The 23,881-nt window shown below is 33.1% G+C and overlaps 1 protein-coding gene across 5 annotated transcripts in view; it reads left to right on the top strand.

Annotated features, from left to right (window-relative positions):
* LOC148237527 (E3 ubiquitin-protein ligase ZNRF2) overlaps positions 1–23,881 on the top strand; it is a 129,140-nt gene that overhangs the window by 49,061 nt on the left and 56,198 nt on the right. For 2 of the 5 annotated variants that reach the window (XM_088181880.1, XM_088181881.1), the window contains exon 1: positions 2,047–2,403. The exons of the other annotated variants lie outside the window; for them this stretch is intronic. In XM_088181880.1, the coding sequence (XP_088038006.1) occupies positions 2,133–2,403 (271 nt within the window). In that variant the 5' untranslated portion in view covers positions 2,047–2,132. Of the gene's footprint in view, positions 1–2,046; positions 2,404–23,881 lie in introns of those variants that run through there. 5 annotated transcript variants of the gene reach the window in all.

The raw sequence follows: 23,881 nt of genomic DNA on the forward strand, positions 1-23,881 counted from the left end.
ATACTTTCCCTTTCGCTCTCTCGCGTGACGAGAGAGAGAGATAGAGATGGTTTATCGCAAACTGAGATAGAACGATTCAATTTTAATATAGGCGTCTTCACGATCGCGCCACTGTTTGGTATTTTTGCCCGATCTGGACGGCCAAAATTATTTCTCCACTTTAGTTGATTCCATAAGTGCTCTTAGTCAAATATATAATATTATAAGTGCTAAAAAATACAATTATTTAAAGTATTTCTTTAATTGTAGGCCCGAGGAATAGGAATTCCGTGTTGAACGGTCGTGCGAATTTCGCCGCGTAGCGTAAAAAAAAAATTGTATATCTCACAAATTTGCTGTTTTTTATTAAGAAAAAGTATTTGACTAGCATTTTACCATACTCGGTATCGTTTTTTTAAATATGTATATATTTAGTCATTCCAAACAAATTTTTATTTTATTTCATTAGTACGCGATCCACAATTTGACGTTTACTGATTTTACCACGGTAACCATATTATTAAAAAATTACAATCATTACAAAACTGTATTTTAAATTTGACGTTAACATTTCTTTAATTGTAGGCCCGAGGAAGAGGAATTCCGTGTTTAACGGCCGTGCGTAGCGTAATAAAAAAATTTAGCCGCGTAGCGTAAAAAAAAAAAATTGTATATGTCGCAAATTTGCTGTTTTATATTAAGAAAAAGTATTTGACTAGCATTTTATCATACCCGGTATCGTTTTTTTTTAAATATGTGTATATTTGGTGATTCTGAACAAATTTTTAGGTCGTAACTTTCGCGACTAAGCCCCGTCCCATTTTTAAGAATAATACATTTTTAAGGTATGCAATGTGTTAAAAACCGCAAAAATCCGCAGTCAATTTTGCATGTATCATAAAGAGAAAGACCTAAGCTATATATTGTATATAAAATCTCAATTCAGCAAATTGACTTTCCATACTTTTCCTTAAAAAATAATAGAAATTATTCATTAGTTGCACACTTGAACGTTTCCTGTTTATTATTTATTAGTGACAGTGAAGCCTCGATTCAACATAAAATGTCTTATTTACTAACATTGATCTATTCCGGTGCATTGCAATCATCCACCATCTCCTTTTTCTCCATTTGGCTTTAATTTTTTTTGTGTTTAAAACACGCACGTAGTTATAATACGCGAGGTTGAGAAGCGTGCACGCGTATGAAATTCCCGGCTGTGCGAACGTTATTCGAAAAACTGCGACCTTGACCGACTTCGGTCGAACTTCCACTAGGACAACTTTCGGAGAGTGAAGTGCGGGTATTACTGTTTTGACTGCCATATTTCTACATTGTTGCTATTTTTTTTCCATTTTACTCGTTTTGTTTTTATAATTTGAAATATTTTTTTATGATTCATTTTTAACATCATCATTAAATCACAATTTTGGGTTGTATCGGTATTCTGTTTTAAAATTAAATTGCCTTTTTATTTTACTATCTACAATATTCTTATGAATATCGTTCTATATCATATTAATGTTATACACATTCCAATCACATTTTTGTTGAACCACGAGAACCATGGATAACAATTCACACGTCATCAAAACACACACTATCAAAAAACTGTTTCCAAAATCATCGATCGATGAGTTTTAGTAATTTGACAATACCATTTTATATATTGATAGAAGTATCTATGAGTAACTAATGGAATGAAATATTGGAAATTTTATCATCAACTCATTTAAAATGGCCTCAAAAAATTGAAATTAAATTGAGCTTGATATAAGATGCCTTTGGACCTAAAGGTTAACATTAGTATATTTGTCACATCATTCAACTATCATATCGGAGACCCTTCGACTTTCGGATGTTGCAATTGCTTCCGCTCCATTCCGAATCCGGTTCTGAGATGCTGCACTTTTCTCCGAATCGTAACCGCGCCCTCTAGTCTAGAGTACGCGTGAGGACGTCGAGAAAAGCGACCGCATCCAGAGTGCATGTGCAACGGCGCCGTTTTACCCCACTCCCCCCCACCCCTCGCGCCGTTCAGATAACCGGCGACGGCGGCGCCCGAGCGCACACCGAACCGTTCGCCGGACGGGCGTGCACGTTCTCGCTGTTTCTCTGCGAAAGTTCGCGCGGTCGCCTCGAGTTTGTTATTTATGTCCGTGCGCCAGCCAGCGCCTCCGCCGTCATCGCGAGTCGTCCTGTGCACCACGTGCGTGTTCGTCCTGTCGGCCGACTGGCTGCTGCTGTGCGATCTGTGCATCAGCCGTCGAGCCGTCACGCTCACAGCGAGCATCGTGAACGTTGCTAAACGGCGACGCGAGTGTTGTTGTTGTCACCATCGGAATACTAGCTGTACCGACATGGGTCAGGTGTTCGGATCTTCCAACCACCATCACCATCACCACAGATTCAGGAAAGAATTCGGTAAGGCGACAATGCGTTAGTGTCAGTGTTCAGTGTCGACGGCGAACGGGACCGGTTTGCGTCATTTCGATCTGTTTTGAATGCGCTGTGTGTCGAAGATGAGATATAAAGAAAACGCGGAAAACCTGATTGAGATCGATTGATGGTGGCAAACCTATGCCATCGATCCATATCAGAGACTATTCATGTATATATCCGTAAACAGCCATTCTATACATTTATGAACATGGGTTTGAGACACCAAGCATCCATCTCCAGACGTTTCAAATGTGCCATAGTTGTGCCAAAAGAGCCGAATGTACCGTTACGTTCTTCTTAGAATCCATTACTATTTACCCTTCAGCCGTATCACATATATCTCGTTGTTAGATCTGTATGTACACTAGAATCTCCATCTGTGTATTGTATACTAGTTTGTCGTACGCGATTTACAATTGCTCATTTGTGTCTACATTTATAATTATTATTAAATTTATTATAGATATATGTTCAAATGCGTTAAATTATCATAATTTGTTTAGCAGTATTATAATATTTGGAAAGGATTTCGAAATACTGCAAAAAGTAAAATAAAAACATCATTAAAATTAACTTGCTTTAGTTTTTTGTCTCGCTGGTTTTATTAAGTGGTACTATAATATATACAATTTACCGAATTAAATAGTCAAATAAATAAAAATAATAATAAGTTGACTGCTGCCTCCGCACATATGTTCAAACAAAGTGAATAACTATTCTTGTACATATTGAATATACGTGGCATTCTGTATTTTGAGTTTCCTTTGACGATCCCAATGACAATAGACATAATAACTAGAGAGTTATCCTGTGTTTGAATTCCATATATGAACCAAATTGATTTTCTTAATATCGTATCTGGGAGATCAGAACTAGTGGGTATTACGTATATATAATTTCGATCGATCATCACTGATTAGCTTTCTCTAGATTTTCATAATCTCACGGATGACTATTTAAAATAAATTGTGAGCTGTGATAATAGTTCATAATTAATACAATAGATGTGACTCATTAACAGACTTTGATTTCAGGCTAATGTCTCACTGTTTACATTTTGATTTAATTTTACTCAGGAAGACATTGCTCTTTGTACCAGCACTAATGTCTGAAAGACAAGGTTTCAAATCCTATTTGAACCCTAGTGTCTGTCTGCAGTCGAAATGAGTGATTCCGATATTTATGATTTATTTAGTAGTTCTTGATTGTGTTTACCTTGTTGTCACGTTAAAATAAAATAAATAGTTTTTCTTTAATTGACTCATTCGAGTCGTTGCTTCTCGTTTATTCTCAATTATCTCAAATTCTTGGTCCAGTGTTTCAATTCCAAAAAGTTGGAACAGATCCAATAATTGAAGTAATACATTAATTACTATCTGCTAATTATTATTATCACGTATACCTCATAGGGGTATTAAACCGAAGCCAGTACAACCTTGTACAATATAGACTAACTACCAGAGGAGTGGATCCCAAACTTTTTATATTAGAACGACAATCTGTCGCGACCCACATAGCTTTATCTTATTTATTAGTCTCGTGTGTTGCAAATGTAGTTAAATTTTAATTATCACATATTTTTCTACGCAGCGTAGTATTCATTTATACTTTATCGTTATTTTTAAAAAATAAAATGTCATAGGTTAATTTTAAATATGATTTTTTTTTGCATAGAATGTTAAATTTAAATTGGCTTCGTAGCGAGATTATATTGTATTGCTTTTCTGTGAAAATTTGATTTGGATTTCGATGCTAATATCTTATTATTTGTTTACACCGTTGCAATTCCAGCAGCTGTTACACCAAAAGCAGCTTCGATCCTATTAATAATTATTATGTATATTTATCTTTTTAACATATTGAATAACGCGTTTTTTAACGATGATTACGATACAAAGTCAACTTTGTAATGCAATGGTATAATCAGCAGATAACGTATAAAAAAAATTCGCAGTCAAAACTTTGAAATTCAGGATTAATGAATGTGCGTATGAAGGCCGATATATGGTGACCGGATGAAAGTAATAAAAAAGAGACGCGAAATATGCTACTAAAAGATATGATGCAAAGACGAAACGTATAAATTTGTACGATGTGTTAATGACGTTTCATTTCACTTCCAATGACACTTGAGAATTTAGAGCTAACATATTTGTGTTATATGATATATCCCAATACATTTTCACTAAACATGTAAAGCTTATACGAATAATAATCAGCTGAAAAACGTTTTTAATGTATTTTTATAAAATAATGTTCGTAATCATTATATATAATACATTTACCTTAGTGGTGCATATTTAATTTGGTATTGAGGAATAGGACATCATTTATATTTTTTGAAACTCATGCGCAGGTTGTTTGGGAAAAATAAATAGGCGATTCTATTTATTTTTAACAGTCAGTACAAAATAACATCATTCAACGCGTTAGAAAAACAATTATTTTGCTAGTACACAATATATCGAATCTTTGACGTTGCTTCTTCTGCCATACAGATTCTTCTTTTTTCATATCATCGTAATAAAATCAACGAGTTATTCAGATTATATATAGTAGGTCGTGAACTCGTGACTCCTTTTCTTTCGCAGCGCTGATATTGACGATGGCTTTCTTGCTTACATGCGCTATATTTAGTGTCTGTATCAACACAATTTATCCTAGAATGGCACGTAATTTGAAAATTATAAATTATACGGCGCAGTATTAATAAACGTGCGTTTTCTGCGATAATAAACGCGTTTCACTAGTATCGGTACATAAATAATCATGGTTACCGACAGTTATCCAACTATTATTAACACGGTCGTTGAGCTTGCTAATGGATTTTAGATTTTTTTATGAAATTAAATTAAAGATAGTTTTAATGTTCGAGTATTTTAATAAGCTAAGAGCTTGTTAATTTTTTTAATTGGCGATTAGTCATAAATTGTCACAGTACACTTATCTTTGACTTGGACGGTTAAAAAAAAAACTTTTTTTAAATACTTAAAATCAAACATATTTGCTTCCATAAGTGTAGTGCGGCGATTGTCTTACTCCCACTTATTGTACTTCGCCTACATCTTGAACCTCTACCGCTGTCCATGCATGTGTGTCATGAGTTGCTTTATGTAATATATAATAATTATATTATGCGCCACAATCTAATCACGAAGAACAGTTGTCTGCTTGTTAGATTATAGTCATTTGATTACAACATTAAACGCGGAATGGAATTTTTTCGGATGTTTGGAATGAGTTCTTATCTGAATCCCTCATTTATCTATAAGCTGATGAATATGTATGTACGTACATATTTATATTCAGCGTGCATAGTACACAGAACACTTTCAATTACAACGGCTTAGCCCACTTTTGAGTGGTGTATTTTGAAACAAACCGGCTTGCAAGTCGCCGAGTACTGACTGATACTATACTGGCATTATAGCCGTTCGATACCGTCCGAGTTTCTTATGTAATATTATCATCGCATGTTGACAATGTTCTTCTGCGATCTCGGTATCGTGTTCTCTGCTTAAAGGTCAAAGAATATTTTTAAAATATCATTATTTTTATGCGTACACACAGCCGAATATCGTTCGATAAGATATTTAACCCTTATCTGTCGCTTATCGTTCGTCTAGCAGAGCGACGACAAAAATGGAGCGATGTGTTGTTGGTTTTGCACCAATTGAACACACCTGTCAAAACAGACGATAAAGATGCAATAATAACAAGATTCTTGAAAGTTTACCGACACCGTTTTAACACATTGTTGTCGGGTGATTTCGGGCATTGTCTTAAGCCTGGCGCGGGCCATTTTTTAGCAGCCGCGGAATTAATCGGAAACGAAGAATTTCCGCGTTTTTTTTCGGAAACTCGCCATAACTTTTATACTATACAATATAAAATTATGAAATTTTAAACCCAGACTTACCATAAACAGTACTATCAAATGAAGAAGAAACATGGAGGTTGACAGTTTTATATTCACTGGAAACTTGCGTTTATTTTGCACATAAAAGTACTATAAAAATGTATGTAATAAAAAATCGAATTAAACACTAAATAAAACTAAAATATGGCACAATCTGTTTTTATGAATAGTTTTTCAACGTATGATATCTCCAAAAACACGTAGCTCTGTGTAGAGGTATGTCAAAAGATACATAGCTACACTTTTGGTCCAATTATCAATAATCAGATAAATTATCCACACAAAATTCATCGTCAGATTTATTTTTATCGGGTGAAAACATTTCGGGGTGTAAAACTATTTTTAGACAACCGAACGACCGAACATTTACGCGTAACTGTAATGATGTCTTTTTTTTATAACAAGTCACAGATGTCGCAATGACTGTTGCTTGTTATCTACCCCAGGTCAAGTTTCATTGGAATTTGTTTTGTTTTCTCACTCCCAACCATCCCTTCTTTTACATCAGGTAGAAAGTAATTCCTCGAAGTATCTTGAATATAATTGAACATAATAGAAGATATTTGGGATAACAGGAATTGTTTATAGTTCGTTATTTAATTTTTTGTACGGAATAAAAATTCAATATCAAAATTAGTACAATACATTTGGTGGAAATGTAATAAATGCGACGACGAATAAAATAATGTCTTTACTAAATATCAAAGCAGTGACATCTAGCTGCTGACAACAAAAAAAAGTGCAGTTCAAATTACACGGATAAACACGTGAGCCGACTTCTAGCAACAGACTACAAAAAACGGATTTTTACGGGTCCCGCAATCCAGCAGCAGTTCCGCAAAAACGGAAAAATCCGTGTCCCGACAACAATGTGTTAATATAAAAAAAATAATAATAATTGGTTTTATTCTACGTCGCAATGCCATATCAATGACGTAAGCTTTTATTTCACTGACAAGGTTAAAATTCCGGTTTAAAATATATCTATAGGTTAAATTGTTTTTTTTTTCAATCTATATTAAAAAAAATGCTGTTTGTGTTTCATATCAAAAGTTATATTTTAATGTTTGTGTTGATCATCTGATTTTTTTACATTAATAGATACTAAAGTGACCTTAGTTCTTACCACATTTCCATTTTTTTTTATTTTACTGAATATTTAAATAGCTTATGTATTGCAATCAATACAGCTGACGTGTTTCTAAAATTAATTGTCGAGTTTCTTTGTTTAAACTAGTAAATTGCCAATCGATTCATGTCTACCAAAAAAATAATATCGTACGGTCGACGTACGACTTCTTCTCTTCTCATAATCAGTGTTAATTCATTCCAACATTTTCATTGTTCTGTCGCCACAAGGTCGTTGTCACCTGTCCTGTTGTGATAAACGACTGTACAACGCCTCTGTGAAGAAACAAAGTGTGCGAAAGCATCAAGATGATGTGTGAATTAACGATCTTATATTTGCGAAAAATTCCCGGAAAATGTTCAGCGCTCGGAAATATCGCTCAATGTAAACAGTCGTGTGTTATATGAACGCTCGCAAGGATGTGATAAAACTGGAGGTGCTCGTAAGAAATTGATATTTGGCTAATAATGTCTCGAGATGTATTGTGTTTATCTTGGTAAAATGTAAAGAAGGATGACACGATTGAAAGTTTCCCTTATTTTAAATATTGTTTGACAATACTCTGATGATCAAACAAGTCTGGAAATGGAACTATTTACTATATTAATTTATGACTAAACAGATATGCATTTTTATCGTGTGATTCCCGGTATATTCCTATTGTGAATTAGTCGTGAGTAGTAGTGAGTTGTTTATATCATCTGTGACAGATAATAATTTTGTTTAATATATATAGTGATAATAAGTAATTTATTTGTGTACTGTGATATAATAACAGTCAGTAGTTTGAATATGTCACGAAAACATCTTATTAGTGAATATTGCCAATTCATATCATTTATTAATTAAAAAATATTTTTTTACACACTAATATAAATTTACCGCTAAAGCATAAAAGGCGTTAATCCGAAGCGTTACAGCGTGTAACAATATTTTAGATAAACGAGCAAATTACTTTAAAAATTGTTATTCCTATCGCATTTTGACGACCATATCGCGCCTTTTTCTTCTACGTACGTTAGCATTACGCCGTTTGAATTATTCACGCGTTTTCCACGCCTCGCGAGCCGCACTTTGAAAATGCACGTACGTACATACATATATAAAAATATGTAATGCAAATATTAGTAAAAATCCACATCTGTTTCGCGGTCCGTAAACAGCCGGTTGATCTATAACAGGTTTTGGACCGGCGATTGATTTCAGATTTTTTTCCTACTTAATATGCTGTACGCGAACATCGTGCACGCAAAGATGGTTTTTGCGATCTAGAGTTGTCGTTTTATTGTTGTTGTTTAATAACGCAAGAGTGTTACAGCACTTGTTAATGTAATCGTTCAGGTTTTGCGACGATAAAATATATTGTTGTGCTTTGATACGAATACGAGCTAGCTATCAATAGAAACAGTGCGCGAATTGTATATCCGTTTACGAAATCGTAAAATTCGACTGTGGGATATTCGAGTTACATAAAATATAAACTACGTAGTGTGAGAAGTTTCCTGTATCTAATTTCGATTGTAAAGATCAATGGCAATATATATAAAAGCTCGACGACATTTAATAAAAATGTATAAAAGCAGCTCAAATATATTATATGCCAAATTTATGTATAAACATATTTATAAAATGAAACCTTAACATATTTTTGTTACTTAAAGTAGCACTCCGTAAACTTTTAGGGCTCGAGATACACTTGAATGTTCTTTCCTGAGTTCAAGATATACCTATTCAAGAATGTAATACTACACGTATACAAATAACGTTATTTAATTTATTATTTATCTAAATTGAATTTAACTCACTTACACGCCATTAAACCGCACATATGTTTTGTAAATGTAAATATAAAACTTTCTCGTTTTTGTAAATATAAAAATCGGTCGTTTTTGCAACTGAACTTTCGTTTATTCTAATTTGAAGGCGAAGTGGTAATTTTGAAGGAATTTGTGACAGAGACGGAAGTGATTCAGTATGACAGTGTTCATGAGAATTGGAATTGATTTGGTGCGAGTTCAGCTGAACCCTCGTTTATTCCAAATCAGAAGCAAAGTGTTCTACGTCCCTTCCAGTTCTCGATATTCTGGCTAATGCAATAATTCGGGACGGAAACAAACTATTTGTTTTTGTTTCATAAATATTTAATTAGATTATCTGCGATAATTGGTAAGGTCGGTATATTAATATATCGGAGAAACTTCCAATGAACATGAGAAACCTGGATAATTTATTTTATTCAATATTTGAGGTACCATAATAAAATAATATTTTATATATTAATTGATGCCATGAAAACGATAATATCAAGTTCAATGGCCAGTGAGAGTATTTTTTTTATTTAAGGTATATTGTATCTATACGCTATTTACATTAACACAGTCAGTTCGAGAGCTATTCATAATTGAGAAAGAGCTATTAGCTCTAAAGCACACGTTACGTTCGATATACTTACCATTACTCCTGTTTATATTTGGAACAAATTTATAGAAATTAAAATCATTACTAAATCAATTGGAGTAATGATAGGTATATCGAACGTATATCCGTATCGTGTGCTTTAGAGCTAATAGTAAACCATCTCTTTCTCAATTATGAATAATGATGAAATGGATAGCTCTCGAACTGACACAAATAGAGTATAGAATAAAGGCGTGTTTCGGGACGGAAACAATCTATTTGATTTATTTCATAAATTTTTAGTTACATTATCTGCAACAATTGCAACGCATGTTCCTGGAAACTTTTCACTTTTCGGCGGTTTCTGGAAACTTTTCACGCAAAACATCTTGTTGTAGCCACGTCTTGTTGCAACAATGTGTCTTCCACGTGAATATCTTCGATTTCGTGCCAAAAATAATAGGTTATCAAGCGCTTATAGCGTTCACCATTAACGGTTTTCAATAAAGCAAGGCCCAATAACACCGCTCGACCAAAATGCGCACCAAACAGACACTTTTTTTGCATGTATATTTCTCGCCCCATATGCGGCAATTTGCTTATTAACATACCCAGAGAGGTGGAAATGTGCCTCATCAGAGGAGATCTTCTTTTTTGCTCAAACACTCAATCTGCGTAAATTACAAATCTGATCATTTCGACTTGCCAGATTTCCCCAATGTGTCATTGTGGCTTTGTTTAATGATACAAATAAATAGATCACCACATTTTTTACCAGCTCTAACATCGCCTAAAACATCTTTGTGTTTGGCAAGCTCATTAAGAAGCTGGATGGCTCGTGCAAGAAGAGCGTACTCAAGCGCCACATCCTGGCCGCGATGAGGAAGAATAAGGGTCGCGATCGCGACTCTAGGAATTGCAATAATCATGCATTACCTTTCTCCATCTTTCCATACGGGGGAGAGGGTGGATAGAATCGTGTCTGATGTTGTTGATGAAGACAGAAAAAAGTTGAAACTTGTATGAATCATGTATATTACAGAAATATAACTGTACTTCAATTCATTTAACAGAGTCACTTTGAGGCTTATCTCTTATTTCATTTGTCCGCTTGCGCCGAGCAAAGTTCCAACTACTTCATTGTTATTTCGACACTCGCAGTCGTCTTCAAATTGTTATCGCTATGCATACGTAAATGATAACGATTGATAAATTATTGCTTTTGATATCTTATAACTTTCACTATTTCAACATAAAAAATATAGTAACATTTCTAATTTCTCTTAAATTTGTTTAAAATATAGATGATGAGTACATCAAACGTATATACGCATCTTGTAATTGGTGGGGCGTAAGCCCAAAGTTGTCAAATGACGAAATAGATAGACTTCAAAGTGACTCTGTTAAAAGAAACGGAGTTTAGTGGTACTTAGCTGCGGAAATAAACACGGAAGAGAACGTATGTGTGCCAATTCTATATATTAATAAATATTTCCGGGTAAATTCAGAGTAAAATTAAGAAAAATATGAACATTTGAACGCCCCATAGAGTGATGCATATGCATGTGAGTAAATTATTGTTCTGTGTGAGATTTTCGCATATGAGAATTATTTTTCGCCGCTTTTGTATGTGAATTGAATCGGAGTGTTATTTTTGATCATCAGTTAATTTGAATTTGGCGAATACAACTATTTGATGATTGTTTATTTCTGTCGCATTCACTAAATTCTCGGCTAGCGTTTTCTGTGGATTTCAAGGACTCGGTTCTTTATAAAGACGGTTATTTATAGTTACGCTGCTTGATTGATACTCCGCGTGATCTTTCCGTATCCCAATTGCACAATTGGGACCAGTTCCATCTCCGCTAAGCCCAGGTGGTCGGTTCGTCCGACGAGTGTACGAATTTAGAAGCGCAGTGTTGTTGACCTGGTGCAACCGGCCCCACCACCTGAAAATGCCGATGACCCATTTGGCAAGATTTTCCAGTTCGATATCCTAATTTGCCAACGTTGAACACTGCACTGCTGTTTCCTCATGGGCGTTGGAAGCCTTTGAAGAGCTCGTTAACACGCATACCTACCCACCTGTGCTAGCTGGAAAACTGCCGGAAAATCTACGGTCATCCGAACTGAGGCCAGATGTGCAAGTCAGCCCCAGTGCCACGTTTGCCACTCTGCCCCAGTGACCCTATTCGCAGGCTTCCTACGAATGTAATAATGCATAATTTTAATTATGGGCTTGTGCGAATTCTCGGTTATTATACTGCCATGTTTGTTAGTGACTTACGTAAGACGTTGAGGAATGAATGTGTGATGTGCACTGAGACTGGCGGATTTCTGGATTAAGAGAATGTCGCGCGATGTGTGTAAAGTCATTAGTCATCGAAGCACTCGGCTCAGCTTAGATTATGATTTGATTCGAAACTATTTTTAGACATCATCTAACCACCACAATCAGTGTTTTAATAATATCGTTCAACCGATTATTTTTGTTTGCAAAATCTGCGATTGAGAACAATATCATTGCCGCTAATCCCACATGATATTTTCCGATTGTTGTACGTGGGTTTTCTTACACACTCGTAGTTGTTTCGCTTATCTTTTTTTCTATCTCTCTCTCTCTCTTTCTAGCTATGTTTACTTACGCAGAAATTTAGTTCCGCGGAAAACGCAAAAAATCTCGACTCGATTCGCAGCTCGTTTACCTTTCAAACAACTATTATTCTTTAGCTCGCCGGTGATTTTGCAACTCTTGACATTGACATTTGCCTTGTGCCGTGTTTAGACGTCCTCAAAAGCGATTTGCATGACGAGCGGTGAAAGTTTTGCTTTTTTTTCTATATTCAAAACCGACATAATGAGAAGGGTCCGGGTTCATGTCTTTGACTTAAAATACACTGCTTTGTGTTGTAATTTTAGATTGTCTGTTCTAATTTCGCGTTATGTTTCATATGAATTAGCTAGCGTGGAACTTGCGGATTTCCGCGCGTGCATCCGTTTTGGTAACACATGCTGCACAGAAGTAGCTATAATACTGATTAACAGTTTTCTCTTACTTGTATCTAGGGTTGTCAAACTTCAGTATGAACCAAATTATTTTACTGGATTTATCTGGACTTTTTCAATCAACTAAATTATGCTAAAATTTTATTTGGACGAACTTTTTAGCATTCCAAATTGGATCAAGCTATTCATGGTTCAAAATCAAGACACAGATAATGTAAATCAGTAGTAAATGCCAAAGATTTGCTATTCGACATTTCTCATTAGAAATTAGTTAGTGAGAGAAAAAGTACAATCGGTTAGCTCGTTTAAAAAACCTGTTTTAATACTTGAAACGCTCATATTTTCAATGCATGATATTTGCAGTTACCTTGGTTTTTTATACTCACTATGCGTTGTATTATATTAACACTTGAATGTGATTTTTTTATGCTTCGGAAATTTGACCATTATGCTAGTGTTCCATTGTGGTAGATTTCGATGGAGATACTATGTACTTTTATATATAATAGGTCTATAAATAAATGTAGGTATTTTTTTACCGGAATATGATATGACGTAGCTATCGACATAAGTTCACATACAGTGCGTTTATTTTTATAATAAATTATTTTTCAATCACATGATCATTCAATTAGTACAATAAATATTTTCTAGCTATAGTACGGTGTTAACAGGGAATTATTTAAAAAAATATGTGCATTTAAATACTTTGTTCCATAAAACGAATTGATTGTGCATTTATTTTAGGTAAATTTTCGAAAAAATAATCGTTGCATTTATTCACTGTTCTCACCCTAATCTGTTCAACATTAATGTCCAAATATTTATATTATTATATTTAAATTGTCCTCTTACTCTTATAGATTCAAGGTGATTTCTCGAATAGACCAGATCGGACAGTTCTAAGGGTCATCTTGGTCGATTCGGCCTAGCTTTGTATTGTCCAAGTCGAAAGCGAAATAGTTATGGGGCCAACTTTTGGTGTGTGATTAAGTACGATGTTCTGGATTATATATATATGGGATTATTTTGAGACTTTTTATTTTTATTTATTATTACCAACCTGACCATCATGACTTAACAGATTTCCCCAATGCGCCATGATGCCTTTTATAAAAATAATAATAACTCTACAATTAAACATTAAAAAAACAGTAATGGTGCACTATTCCACATATTTTTTTCCAGCTTCTCATATTTATCGCCGAAAATATCCGTGTGCTTAGCAAACTCATTGAAAAGCTGACGTTCTGGACGCAACGGGCAAACGTAACGTTGTAAATAGCCAGGGGAATCTTTGTTTCGAACCAAATGGTCAGTCAAAATATTGATAATATGCACTTTGACCCGAGTCACACCTAGGTAGCTCTTAGATATAAATTATTTTATGTCATGTCTATAAAGTTCATCAATATACATTAAAGCGAAAAACATAACTTAGAAGAGTTGCCTAATTTCATAGAAATTCCAGACCCTCCACGAAAACTTCACAATAGGATTCATCAATGACACTTAAAAAAACTACCCGCCAATAACAATATCCTCGATCCTTTTACTATTTATCTATGATTCGGGGTGGAACTAGATTCTTTGTTTTTGTCCAATACACGTTACACGTGTAGTAGACGTGTAGCGGTACTTTTTTGCACTTGTAACGGTACATTAAAATGAATTAGATTTAATAAAGAAATATCTCTGTTAGGTATGACTATATTATGTTATGTGATAATTTATTGAGTTGTATATCATTATACAACTCAATAAATTATCACATAACATAATATAGTTTTCATAACAATGTGGTTGCTAATCTACATTTTATTGATCTAGTGTCCAATAAAAAAAATGAGTGCGATTTAACAGGGAATTATTTTAAGAGATATGTGCATTTAAATAAATACTTTGTACCATAAAATGAGTTGTTTGTGCATTACAATAATAAAAAAATGAATATTAAATAAATATATTCATGTTCAATAAAAAATATTAGATTGAGCAACATTGTACACCAATGATTTGTGCATTCAAATATTAAAAAAATATATCTTTATTCAATAAAAAATATTACATTGAGCAATATTTTATATTCAAACTCAAACATAACCTAAATGAATTAATCTAATTAAAGTTCTACAACTATAATCAGTTTTAGATCTTTCATTAGGTTAGGTTTGGGTTTGAACAGAAATTGGACGTTTCGCAAGTGTGGCAGTGAAGTTATATTTTCAATAGTATGAATATAATTTGAATAATTAGGCCAGTTAAAATTTATCAAACAATTGATCCAGTACACGTACATCAGAAACATTTTGACCTTAACAGTTGATGTGTAAACCACACCATCTAATGCACAGCCTATTTATTTTAATACACATATGTTTTATAAATGGGACATTTTATTTTATATATTACTCATTTAAATTGTCCTCGAATAAAATTAGCACATTTGACAACGTGGTTATACTATGATCTGTTTATCTATTAGTTTTATATGTAATAACTAATTTCAAAGCAACGATTATGGGTGGTACTGACATTAATATTGAGAAGGATGATAAAATTGTTCGTAAAGTATGCTACAGTTGTTTGCATTTGACTCACGAGGTTGCAGGTTGTCGACTCCTAGCTTATGAAAATATGAAAGCATAGAGAATACTAAAAATTACCGCTTAATAATAGAAAAGTATCTAATATTTACAATACACATTGACGTATCCGTGATGATTTACACGTATGATTTTTTTGCGAATTTGGCATACTAATTAAATATGCCATTTTCGCGATAAGCTATCGTGGCGTGCTCGCATCCATTAAGAGCACACCAATCAAAACCGTGTTGATTCTGATACTATCACAGATTTTTCATTGCTTTTTTTATTAATGTCCTAATTGAAACGTATCCACACATTTTTTATGTTTTCATTTAGAAGAAAATTAACACACCTGTGTTACTCGGTACGCTTTTATGTTCCTGACTCACACGTGGATAGGAGGGGTGCGACCTGGTTTTCTGTCTCCGTAATTAAACCACCTCTGTGTGGAGTCATTTTTTTTTTGCTTCTCTCATATATGTACGTGTATATTATTAGCTATTTTATTTATTCGTATGTTTCACGTGATCTTTTTCTATAAATTTGTTTACCAATGTCTCTATATATTACGTCTGCATTTAGCATTGGAGATCACCTTCGCGAAGGTGACAAGGTTCGTCTCGATGGGTCAGGCGAGTTCGTTTACACCCGTTTTGTTGAGATTTGTATCGAAACTAGTCCTATTAAATAAATGAACGCTAGGCTTGTTACATCGACTAATACTTAAGAAGAATAGGCAACCAAATAAATCATCAGTAGAATACAGCAGGAATCTGGAGAAGCTTAAATATCAGCTCAATTATGGAAGGATGTAACATCGAGAAATAAGAAGTATACAAAGACTTCATTTAACGTTCGTTGACGTTGATCTTGCTTTCTACGGCAGCACGTCCGTGACAATTCCATCTTGATGCACAGCCTCGTTCTGCGATCTCGCTGTTTCACGTTTGCTTCTTACGTAAACTCGACCGACCGCCATTATTCCGCAAAGTTCGCGTGCTTCGGCGCCATGATGACTAAGCCCAGAAAACCCGACGCTGTTGTATAATAGGTATAATAATATAATACAGACCGTGATAATCTAACCTGATCGCAAACTATGCAGATTGCACTTTATTCGCGTGAAAAAATCACGTAACGCCATTAAATTATGAAAGTCAAACGATATAAGGTTCGTCATAGTTTGAAAAAGTCTAGTCAGGCGATGTCTTACCTGTGACTACCAGTAATAACATAGTATAATAATGATGTTAATTGTACTACTAGCATATGTCAAGGTTCGTGTATTGTATTTATAACTATTAACTAGTGACGTCTTGTCTATTTGCCAGTTATTCCAAACCTTCTTTTGTTTGAAAGAATGTGTGTTTTGGTATTTGATTTAGCAATACCATACATTCTACCATTCGTTAGTAACAAAGATACTATAATCTTATTTATATCGAAAATTAGATGCTGATTTCAATAATTCATAATTTATTTCTTGGTGTTTGGGAGTCTAAAGACCAGTGAAATAAACGGTTGCCTGCTTGACTTACTTTATACCGAACTAAATATGCTTCGTGGGGGTCTACGCCCTAGGCTTACAAGCGTCTAACCCGGGCGGACGCTGGGGTTAAGCAGAGCTGGTTTTAAAAACAACGTAATCATAATATCTAGTGTGTTGTATTTTATGGTTTGTTTTTGTCTACGCATTAAAAAATATATTATTTTTACCTGAAGAAAATACACTTCACCCAATTAAAAATATATTTGACTATTTCTTAACCGCTTGAATGTCTACTTACGAACGACGACATGAATGCCGCTAGGACGCGGGTGTCCATTTCTATTTTTTTTTTAATCATGAAATAATTTTTTTCTGTACTTTTTGTGTATGTATTAGTGTAAATAGGATTTAATTTTGGTCCTATAATAAATAGTGGTTTACACAAAAAATATATGTATAAAATCTAATCTTTTTTAAAATATATGTATGTATAAAATTTTGCCAAAAAATGCTTGGCATTCTTAGCATACACCGCCTAATTTCGCTTGGCACTTAGAGGGTTAAATGCTGACTTCGGATCCGGAAATTTTCGCTAAAGCCCCGATATATCTGATGTCGGCAACCAAAGGGTTAAACCAATAGACTATTACATTTAATTTAGAATCGGTTGATATTTTCACAAATTTATTTATTTTAGCTAAAAGATAATCAGTTCACTTCTGATATGTAAGTGTATGTAATGTAAATGATCATGGAGCTTATTTATTTTTAAAATATAATACATCTAAATTCTTTGTTTTTGTACAGTGGCCGAATAATTGTTTTATATATTTATTAGTTAACGATATAAATAATCTTACTTTTTTTTATCCTCATAGTTATCTAATAAATTGATGTATCAATAGCAAATGATATTTAATATCTTTATTTACTGCATACAGCAAATAATGGGCACAACATTAATTTATAGCATACACAAATAATGGGCACAACATTGCTCCTTGCAGCACTCCAACTAAAAACGAAGAAATATATTTGTGTTTTGCTGTTATATTTGATGTATCAATAAAACATTTCAATAGATAATTGTTTTTATATAATGAGATTCCGACCAAGAATAAATTGGAGAGACTTAATGACGACATTGTGTAAAAATAGGCCTGCTTTTTTTTTATTGAGTTCTATAATTGTTTTTACCGATTTATATGAATACTTGAATTCAAAAACCGGTTTTTTCTTTGAGTTGATTTCGCTATAAATTCTAATACAGATATTTTTGGTATAATTAACATTTTTACTCGATTACAAAAACTTGTATTTTTTTTTGCATACTTTCAAATGATATCGTGGAATTACTGAGTGTTCACACTATCCGTTTACATGCCAGCTATATTACATTTATTTTTATAAATAGACACAATAAAGCACTTGTCTTGCGGATGAGAGAGACAAGTGAAAAAATTATATAGTTGTTTATAATATTTAGGGTTATTAATATATCTAATGTTGAAATATTACATTACATTTCTTCAAAAACGTGTTTACCAAAAATTATAAATTAGCGTTCGAGTTTATTAGACGTAAGATATAGACTTCAAAGAGAATATTATATATTCGAAATTATAAATCAATAAAAAACGCTACGTTTATCCGGTGTAGTGTATATGTATATACATTTTGAGGCCAAAGAGGTTTGCCTTTGTAGCCAAAATAGACGCCTGTTTATTCAGTTAATTTGTGCAATTTACGAAACGAAGTATTGTTGAGCTCTAAATATTTCAGTAAACTCTCGTCTTGAATCACAAGATCGTCATCTGATAAATTGTCAGATCTTGATTTATATTATTGATTCGAGAAGTCTTCGACGAATTACAAAAATGCAGAAATCAGTTGAAAAGATGAAATCATTTTGAAGATCGTTAATTCAAATGTGTATATCAATAGTGGTTTTTACTCATGTAGACGCATTGTCTATTGCATTCTTATGCACGCAAGTGTAGTTTTTCTGGTCATTACTAGCGTTCAAATGGGGTCTTTTACGTTTCGCAATAGTGTTATTTAAAATTTTTGTCCAAACGAGTTGTTATTTTCTTTTCTTACATTCGATTGTGTCGTTTAAATAACCTTGGCGTAACTGGACAAACTTCCACATAAATAATAAACTAAGATTTTATACAATGCGACAACCTACAATTTTTCTTTGAACTTATCGTGTATATGGAATCGTTTATGAGCAAGATGAGGCTTTCAAAGGCACATTAAAACGCCAGCCGCAATCGCGATCAAATCTCAAGTAATTAAATAGAGCACAATTCACAAAGAAATTGTTGTCTTGCAATCGTATCAGACCAAATGCGACTCTCGTCTTATGATTTTTAGAGAAATATATGTATTAGAGAATCGGACCGTATCCGAACAACTTCACGCTTGTTGGTATATAACTCTCCGTTGCGTAATTATATCACCTGAATTTGTGTGCCTTGGTGAAAATCAGTAGTTTGTTGTATACATATGTGTGATTGCTGCACGCCCACGTACGGTTCAATTGAACTTCATAACAGACATATAAAAATCAACGGCGACCCAGAGTCAACGTGCTAAATAACACGCTGGTGACCTCTTCGGTACGTGTGCACTATTTTTTTGTTTATGTATGGTGGTTTAAATTTAGAAGTTGTAAATAAATCCTCGCGAAAGGTGTGTCACAATAGAATACGTAGAATGTCTGAGGCGGTGCGAGAAAATGAGGAATGGGCGATGGATGTGAAAGTTGCAACTGTTTTAAAAGGCTTACAAAATATTTTTAAAATAATTAAATTCGTAGTTCTATATTATTACTTGTTCAATTAGGTTAATGAAATTCTTGTATAGTGTTGTAGTATTACAAATAAATACATGTTGATGCAAAGAATATATTTCTGTATAATAAAAAAGCTTCTTTAATTTATTCTCGTGCGAATTTACAATTTATTTAAAACGGTGATTTATTCCACACCTTTACTTCGTTTTTTATGTATATACTAAAACGAGTTTATTTTTATTTTTTTATGTTACATTTTCGTGTAATTTATATTAAAATTAAACGGCGTCCTTGGAAAGCTTATCGCAGGCGAAAGTACAAATTATTTTATGGTGCGATAATCTTTTATTTTTCACGATGATTTACGAGTTTTGTATGCCTTTTCCTTGATTTGCATTTTATAGATCTGACATTGCGTTACCGAGTGAAAGTTCAGAAGAAAGCCATCTTGGTTGACATGTATTTGTTCGTTGAACTCTTAACTGAAATATCAAGATGACGCCTGAATTTCTCGAATTGTTGATATATTACGATATAACGTTCTTGGATTCTCTTGCATTGTGGCGATCAAAGCTTCCAGTTAGAACGACTTCTACACAATGGTATTATTTGATGGTAATCTTTAGTTGAATGAGGATATTTAAAGCTCTTACATAATGCTATTCGCGTGAGTAATATCTCTACATTTTTTTGGACTTTTGAGTTAATTGAGCCTATCGCGGCGCCAGTGTTAATTTGCGATGCCGTCCGGAGATCTAGATAATGGCGTCAGCGTTGATAAAACTCAGCATGTCGCCTGTGCCAAAATCGCAGAAGCAATAAGGATGAGCAGTGGACACTTTTAACTACGGACTGCGAGACCTCAAGGATAAACCGAAGAAAACACGCGATGTCGAGCCCCAACGGGGCAATAATAGAGTTCTAAATGCGAACATCGCGAATTAGCATCCGAGCGTTAAATATAAAGCGCGAATAAGCACACAAGAAAATTTTATTAAAACATATTCGAATTATTTATATGACCTATTGTATCAATCACCTTTAATGAATACTTCTAAATATTTTGCTTTTAAATGTCAAAGGATAAAAATATTAAATTTTTATTAACGTCAAAGATGACGCCGCCGTGGCCGGTAAATGTCAAATCGTTAATTAAAATGCGAAAAGGTCGCCGAACTAAATCGGGCGTTCTTTTGTATATTAATTAACGTTAAAAGTGGAGAAAAATTCAGTATAAAAATACTTTGAAATGTATTTATATTACAGGGTAATTGTGTTACACTTGTACTGATTCGTATACAAATGATCAAACCTTGAAGATTCAATAACAAATCTTATTTTTTTTTACTGACGCACTAGCTTATGTAAGTCGTTAGGTAATGTTCTAATTATTTGAGTAAGTCAGGTCCAAATATGGCTCATAAAATTCATAATTCATTACTTTATTGCTTTGCCAATAAAAAGCTTCCATTGTGACTTATAAACAGAGACCAAGGAAAATATTAGTTAGTCGCGAGTAAAATAAAGAATATTTTTAACGAATGTTTTCGGCGATAGCTATGAGGAGCTGGAAAAATAAATTTGATGATGTCCATCTACTTTAGGTGTGCATCATAGTTGCATTTATTTTTTAAGAATTGTTAAGAATCTGGAGGAGTAGTATTGGCTCTGACTATCACTCTCTCTCCGAGTTCAAATTCAAGTGATGTCTCTTTATTTCCTTCCTATATTTATATACATTCAACCTGTGACGCATTTTATAAGGTAACAAGTACAGTACCGTTTTCGGTATCGAGTACACTATCGATTCATCGCTTCGTTCAAACGAATGATATAAAATCGATCCCTTGTTTACTCTAATTGCTTCACTATAAACAAACGCTCATATAATTCGATTCTGGCGATTAACAAATTACGTCGCAGCAAAGCAATTGCGTCTCAATATTAAATTATACAATATTATGAATACATATATTATAAATCACATTATATAACATAATGTTTGTAAAGGGCAAGATTTGAATTTGCCGTCATTTGTGCAGTAAATGTTGACAGCTGAGAGCTTAGGGTTAGTAAAAATAAATAATAATCATAATCCTATCCTATGTACTTTATAATTCAATAAAAAAAATAACAATCTAAAGACTAAAAAATGTATTTTCTATTTAATTGTCTTGCGTTAATTTTGGGACAACCTATATAATGGTCATCATGGCGCATTGGCGGAACTTCTTAACCTTTATAAGTCCAAAGGCGTGTATATTATGCCCAAACTTCTATTTTTTGAAGCCATTTCAAAAATCATTTTCTTTAAATAAATTAAATTATTGTTTTTAACCGTTTGAATGCCGTAAGAACACCGGTGTCCACTTACGAACGACGACATGAATGTCGCTAGGACGCGGGTGTCCGTTCCTAGTTTTGTATTTATTTACTTTTAAATTATAAAATATATTTTTCAATACTTTTTGTGTCCTTGTATAAACTAGATTTTATTTTGATCCTACATGAAATGAAATATTTTTTTAAAATATATTTATAAAAACATCAATATATGCCAAAAAATGCTTGGCATTCTTAGCATACACCGCATAATTTCGCTTGGCACTAAAAGGGTTAATTAACTAAATATTTAAATAATATACTTTGAGAGCATTAAATTTCGAATCGTAAAAATTATGTTGACGAACCAATTGTCATATTTTTATTATTTTACGCTTCTAGTTGTACCATAATTTTGTTGGATACATTGCTTCAGTTTCCGAACAAATTTAAAAATATCTCTAATGTATTTTATTAATTATGAAAAATAATATCAATTAAATGTCTGCCTCTGGACCGTTTTTAGCAGCCGATTCTTTCGATGTAATCTTCGTTGATTTTTTGTGACATTTCGGGGGGTATCTCGGCTATAACTTGCTGGATGTTGGGATTAGGTGCTCCGACGACGTTAAATCGCATGATAAAAGCGGCCAGTTGCCCCTCCTTGAATTTGGCCATTTAAATGCATGTCATTTAATAAAATACTTTAAATCTTAATGAAATCAAAATATTAAATAAAAAATATGTCATTTAATTGAAATCATATCAGAATACATTTTCATTAGTAGATATGTATTTTACCAGTGAAAATATAATTTATCAAGTGATATATAATTTATCAAGTGATATATAATTTATCAAGTGATATATAATTTATCAAGTGATATATAAATGTTACAATGAATGTATATTTTTCAGTGAATTTATATTTTCACTAGTGAAGTCCAAATACATTTTCACCATTAGATATATATAAACTGCTCTTAAATGTTCATTAAACTATTTGACAGTTGCGAAATATCTATTTTCTGTTCAAACTCAAACCTAACCTAATGAAAGTTTTAAAACTAATCATAGTTTTAGAACTTTCAATAAGTCAAGTCCGATATATTTATCTTATGATGTCACATCTCGCATATTGCTTCATAGTTTATCTGCTCTTTGATATTACACTACGCTTTAAAAATATGATAGCTATCCTTACCGATTTTACTGTTGACTTCTGATATGATAATATTGGTAAAAGTGTATTTAAACCGAATTTTGGTCTATAGGAGGGCGCCAAAACAAGTATCACTTCTCAGAAGTCAAAAATTCACGTTAAAAGCAATAAAATCGTGTCAGCGCCGTCGTTTAAAAACGAAATTCAAAATCATATCATACGATTGACAAATACTATAACCAAAATTCTAGTATATACATACTACATAAATATATTTAGTGTTTTGATTAAAATTATGTTGAGAAGCATTGGTGTTGTGTGAATTAAAATAGTAAACAATTAACTAAATACTATTTACAAGGATAGGATGAAACATTCGTTCTTTTGTCATTGCATTCTTGGGTGTTTTATGTAGTAGTCTCAACATCTAGAACGGGTACATAGTATAAATAAATTGGACCGCAGTGGATTCAATATGAAAAAAGTTTTTGTCCCATTAAGATTAATTCATGATGGTCATAAATGTAATAGAAACTTACATAACATGCTAGTAGTATTTAATAATTATTTAATTTAAATTATTAATTTAATAATTGTTGAAATTAGATAATTTTAATTTAATTAAATCTGACAAAATATTATAAA

The sequence above is a fragment of the Plectrocnemia conspersa genome, unplaced genomic scaffold (assembly GCF_051122295.1).
Source record: "Plectrocnemia conspersa isolate PC_06_02 unplaced genomic scaffold, ASM5112229v1 ptg000002l, whole genome shotgun sequence".
Lineage (NCBI taxonomy): Eukaryota > Metazoa > Arthropoda > Insecta > Trichoptera > Polycentropodidae > Plectrocnemia > Plectrocnemia conspersa.